Raw genomic sequence first — 6000 nt, 5'->3', positions numbered from 1 at the left:
AATTATCATACGTGACAAATTGTAATGGACTGCTTATTACTTTTACATAAATCCACTATATTTGCTCCACCATTTACGGTATTCCTTATTAGAATTGTGGCACAAAAAGTTATGGTCATAGATTTTCTCATTTTATTATCCTTTTTGTCAAAATGCTTTTTTGAACGATGAGGATTAGTCCTTGGTATGGTAAGTGGAGGTGTAAAGATGAAGTCCAGAGTAGCAAGGATGGAGTGTACCACAACATAAACATGCCCTGGTCATTATTGTAGTCTGATATTAGATACAAAACTAAGCCATCAGCTTTTTCAATCTTTGCGTTGACACATAATTGTTTCGTTCACACTCTTGAAAGCCAAGACTAAGACCTTTCCCCTCTCTCTCTCTCTCTCTCTCTATCTCTGCGTGTCTCAATTCTCAACCCCTTCCCTTCCCTTCCCTTTTGTTATAATAAACCCAGAAAACTCTTTAACACTTGTCTCACATCGGCAAGAAATGAAAGACAACAACTCCAAGAAGCGGCAGAGAAAGCTCGAAGATGAGGGAGCTGAAGCTGAAGATGGAGACAGTGACAAAGAACTCAACATGAACAACAACAATAAGAAGAAGACGAAGAATAACAATACTAGGAAGAAGAAGACGACGACTAAGGATTTGAAGGGTATTCTTACTTCCTATATTTTATTAGAAGAAGAGGAAAAACAGGAGCAAGAAGAACTGGACAGAGACGCCAATGAAGAGAGGCTCTTCATCGATTCAAACCACAGGAAGAAAACCAAACAAATGGTCGACTACTACTACTCCAACATCCAAGACTATTGCACCGAAGTCGACCAAACCTCACGTAAAAAATCCCGCCTTTCTTTCGCTGTAACTGGCGCTGTTGCCTCCGCCGCCGCCGCTGTTGCCGCCTCCGGCGACGAAAAGGCCGTCTCGAACCTCCGGAGCGAAAGTACCCATCGAAGGTTGTGGGTCAAAGACAGGTCGAACGCGTGGTGGGACGAGTGTAACAGTCCGGATTTCCCAGAAGAAGAGTTCAAGAAAGCGTTTCGAATGGGTCGAGCCACGTTCGATTCGATTTGCGAGGAGCTCAATTCGGTGATAGCCAAGGAAGACACCACTCTCCGCAATGCGATTCCGGTGAAACAAAGGGTCGCCGTTTGTTTATGGAGGCTAGCCACCGGGGACCCACTTCGGCTCGTGTCCAAACGTTTCGGCCTAGGCATCTCGACTTGTCATAAACTGGTTCTCGAGGTTTGTTCCGCTATTCGAACGGTGTTAATGCCTAAGTATTTGCAATGGCCCGATGAGAATGCGGTGAGAAAAATTAAAGAGGAGTTCGAGTCGATTTCGGGGATTCCAAACGTTGTCGGGTCGATGTACACGACACACATACCTATTATAGCGCCTAAGGTAAGTGTTGCTGCTTACTTTAATAGGAGACATACTGAGAGGAACCAAAAAACCTCGTATTCGATTACGGTTCAAGGTGTTGTGGACCCCAAAGGGGTATTTAGTGACGTGTGCATTGGATGGCCTGGATCGATGCCTGATGATCAGGTGCTTGAGAAAAGTGCGCTTTATCATAGAGCAAATGGGGGGCTTTTAAAGGGTGTTTGGATTGTTGGGAATTCTGGGTACCCTTTGTTGGATTGGGTTTTGGTGCCTTATACACATCCTAATCTGACTTGGCCTCAGAATGCGTTTAATGAGAAGATTGGGGAGATTCAAAGGGTGGCTAAGGATGCATTTGCTAGATTGAAAGGGAGGTGGTGTTGTTTGCAAAAGAGGACTGAGGTGAAACTACAAGACTTGCCTGTGGTGCTTGGGGCTTGTTGTGTTTTGCATAATATTTGTGAGTTGAGGAATGAGGAAATGGATCCGGAGTTTCGGTTTGAGCTTGTTGATGATGAGATGGTTCCAGAACAGGCTGTGAGATCGAATGCGTCAACCAAGGCTAGGGATGCCATTGCTCATAATATTTTGCATCATGGAATTGGAGGCACTCGGTTTGTGTAGTGGAATTCTTTTTTCTTTTTTCTTTTTTCTTTTTTTTGTTCTTTTGCTTGTTAATTGTTATTGACTCTCTCATAGTATGTTTTATACAAGTTATTCATCATTATTTGTTGAAGGGGGTCTGTGAAAGAAATATATATAGTTTCCCCTACCACAAATGGATGGCTTTAGTCTTCGTAGACAACCTTAAGTTGTACCTAAAAAAACAAAACATCACTGAAACATGCTGTAACCTAGGTTCCATACTTCAATTACCAAAATATCAGATGAATACAATCAAGTAACTTTTTTAATTCTTTTGTTTGCTATGAATTATGAATCTTAATGAAGTAAGTTTACTAGCATTCTCCTAAGTTCGATGGCAATGCATTTTTTGTTTTAAAAAAAAATTTAAATGCATCTTGATTTTAGAATATGCTTCTAGTTTTACCCGATTATGGTTCCCCATAATCGGCTTGTCTCCTCATGGCTAGCAAGATACTTGCAGAGGACGACAATTATATTCTCAAGTAGAAGAGTCTTTCCTCTAATGTCTCTGAAACCTTATCAGTTGTTGAGGATCTATTACTGATCCCAAAAATGTTGGGACTTCAGCTTAGTTGTCAATGTTGTTGTATATGAAACTGAATCTGCTTCTTGTTTGTCGCATCAATTGTTCATTGGACAGTTTTAAGGCAAAGTGATTCTGACCCCTGCTACACTGATTGTTCAGTGATTTTTAGTTCCAGCACTGCACACTGTTTGGTTTGAATTTATTAACAACTGATATGATGATTATTGCGTGAAATTGAGCTTAGGTTGGAAGTGGAAATTTTTTTCCAAATGATGTGGAGTGCTTTTGCCTTATTTTTTGTTTGATTTTGAGTACTTCCATGATCTGGACACAATAGTTTAATCAGTTGGTAGATTTCATTGGTAGAATTGATGTCTGAAGCTGGAAAAAGTTTCACTTTTAGAAGACAAAAATGATGTAGTTTTTTGGATTAATATGTGGAATTGGAAATGAATCTTTGGAGCCGTCATAGATAGAGAACTGGCTTGGAAATTTGGGATTGTGGGTTCTTGACTATCAAGCTTCACTATTACAGGTCTGCAGCAATTACATTGGGCCAATAGAATTAGGTCCTTAGAGGAGGAAATTCCTTAGTTCCTTAGATGTTTGACATGATTGCTTTGAGCTTTGTCCTTTATCAATTGGTTTATATAAATCGGTACGGCAACACCATTGGTTTTAATTTCAAAGAATATGCTATTGGTTAGTTCCATCAATCCAAGCACCAATATTCCAAAACCTCCGAGGAGCGTTTGGTTTGGGGGCCTCCATGTTAGTCCCCGCATCTAGATTCTTGGAAATATGTTATCGGACAATCTTTTTTTTCTTTTTCTTTTTTCTAGAGGAAAGTTATCGGACAATCTTGAAGCTTGGAAATTTACTATTCTTGAGAATATAAGATTTTTATATACCTAAAGATATATTAATTTAGTAATTAAATGTCATATCTCCACATTCTATAAAATAAAATAGACCTAAAGATAGAATCAATTAAGTAATTAATTTTTGTATTCACACAATGTCGTGTCCTAATTCTTAACCATATCCGTGTTGGTGTCCGTGTCCATGCTTCTTAGTCCATCGCGCATAATGATAAGATTCCAAGTTTGGCTAATAAATATGCATAAAACAGAGATGAGTAATATGAATTGAAATCAGTTGTAATAGTTAAGGTTATTGTACCATGCAATTATCATCTCATATGAAATGTAAAGTTAATTGGATAAAAAGTAAAAGGTTAAAAAAGTTTTTTTTTTTTTTAAAGGGTAAATTTCACAAACCTACCCTGAGGTTTGAGGAAATACCAATCAAGTCCATAACATTTAAAAACTGACCATCTCGGTCCTTATCCTCAAACGGTTTGTAACGTTCGTTATATCTCTCCTCTCTTTCATCCCTCTCCCTAAAAGTCTCTCTCTTTCCTTTCTCAGATTCTGAGAAGAAGAAAAAATTGAAGAACAATGACTTTCTCAGGAAAACAAACAGAAGAAAGAGGAAAAAAAAAAAGCCTTACCATCGACCCAACAAATCTAAAAAACCCAGTGACCATCAACCATAATCAAAACCCACAAACCCAGCAAAACAATGGAATCAGCAAAAACCACAAATCCAGCAAAATAATGGCGTCAACAAAACCCACAAAAACCATCAACCCACAAACCCATCAGCAAAACTCATCCACAAACCCAAAACCAGCAACCACAGACCACATGCATCAACAAATTTACAAACGTTTCAAACCCACAAAATCTTCATCACATCTCCTCTGTGGCTTTCTGATAATCTGCCACCGACCACCCCACAACAGACCCAATCCAACAATCCAAACCAAAACCTACAAAACTCCAACACACCCACAAAAAACCCATATCCTCTGTCACCGATCCAAATCAAAACTGACCCACTACAAAACCCACAACCACGGGGCCACCACAAAGACAAATAGAGAGGTGAAATCAGTGAACCTACCACCACGATGCCACCGAACAGACGAAGTGAGAATTAGAGGTTATGGACTGAAAGGTCAGAGGAAGATAGAGAAATTATAAATCAGAGAGAGACGAGAGGGTCAGAGGAAGAGAGAGAGAGAGAAGTGAAGAAAAAGACAACAGAAATTAGAGAGAGGATCGAAGTAAGGAAGAAAAGAAAGAGAAGAGACATGAGAAAGAGGAGAGTTCTGAAAGAGAGAGAAAGAAACTAAAAAATTACCCAGAAATTTAACGGCATTAACAAGCCGTTTGGATTTTGGACTGAGATGATCAATTTCTAAATGTTATGGACTTGATTGGTATTTCCTCAAACCTCAGGGTAGGTTTGTGGAATTTACCCTTTTTTAAAAAATTACCCTTTCAACTTTGACATCTCAATATGAGATGGTAATTTCATGGTGAACTAGATTCAAATCTTGTACTTATCTTGTATATGAAAGTAAGCATCTTAATAAGTAGGAGAAGAATGACTAATGAATATGATTCTTGTTAACCAATTAACTAGAGAAAGCTCTAAATTAATATATGGGCTTAGAATAACTAACTTCAAATTCAGTGACAGATCAATAGGGAATGAATGCCAGTAAGCAGTAAGTGGACGGAAGGGTTGTGATCCCCCTCCAGTTAATCTTTCCACCCAATTCCAAACTAAGGATACTGAGACGTGTTCTGTTCTCTTTTCAAAGCTTAGTTTACCTAACAGGGAGGTTGCCCTACAAATTTATATATATATATATATATATATTATTAGTCCAAGTGGTTTTGGAATTTGGTAATTGTCTTAACTCTGGTTTCTTGTATCTCTTATTTGGTTTAAGAGATAAAGAAAATGGTGTGAAAAATAATCTTTCTGGGCCCACATAATTTTGTCACCCCAATTTGGGAAGAAAATTAAGGAGAAAAAATGATATGGGTAATAAATTACACAAATATCCTCACCTTTATTGCACTCACCTACCCTTCACTTTACCATCTCTTCACATAATAATCAATTTATATAAACTACATTTTTCATCCTCCCACTTTTCTCTCCAACCAAATAAAAGAGTTTTCCACTCTCCCACTTTTCCACCCGTCCAACCAAACACACATGAGGAAAAACCAAAACATTTCTATCCTCCCACAAATTTTTCATCCTTCCACTTTTCCACTCCTTCAACCAAACAAAACCTTATTGCCTGATACAAGGCCCGCAACAAAGTGACATTAATAAGTCATTAACCCCAATGGTGTTCAAATATGAATCAATCACTCTTCTATTTTTTTCCTGGAACTATTAACACGAGTGACTTCATATGTGCAGTCATCAAAGAACTTCATAGTAGGTCATTCTGAAGCTAATAGTCACCTGATGTGAATGCACTGAGGTATATGCAAATATGCTGGACTTTTTTACAAAGGGCTCAGTCGTGATTTGGAAAGTCATACTGAAGTGAAATGGGC

General features: G+C 38.4%; 1 protein-coding gene across 1 annotated transcript; it reads left to right on the top strand.

Annotated features, from left to right (window-relative positions):
• Nucleotides 1-315: 315 nt before the first annotated feature.
• Nucleotides 316-2309, top strand: LOC126707937 (protein ALP1-like). The gene has a single exon (XM_050407688.1). The coding sequence runs from the start codon at nucleotides 496-498 to the stop codon at nucleotides 2017-2019; it is 1524 nt and encodes a 507-aa protein (XP_050263645.1). The 5' UTR covers nucleotides 316-495; the 3' UTR covers nucleotides 2020-2309.
• The last annotated feature ends 3691 nt before the right edge of the window (nucleotides 2310-6000 follow it).

Source organism: Quercus robur, chromosome 2 (genome assembly GCF_932294415.1).
Source record: "Quercus robur chromosome 2, dhQueRobu3.1, whole genome shotgun sequence".
NCBI classification, from domain to species: domain Eukaryota; kingdom Viridiplantae; phylum Streptophyta; class Magnoliopsida; order Fagales; family Fagaceae; genus Quercus; species Quercus robur.
This window is presented reverse-complemented; position numbering and strand designations above follow the sequence as displayed.

Excerpts from the sequence above, each read along its gene's own strand:
- LOC126707937 (XM_050407688.1), top strand. The coding sequence starts at position 496 with ATGAAAGACAACAACTCCAAGAAGCGGCAGAGAAAGCTCGAAGATGAG.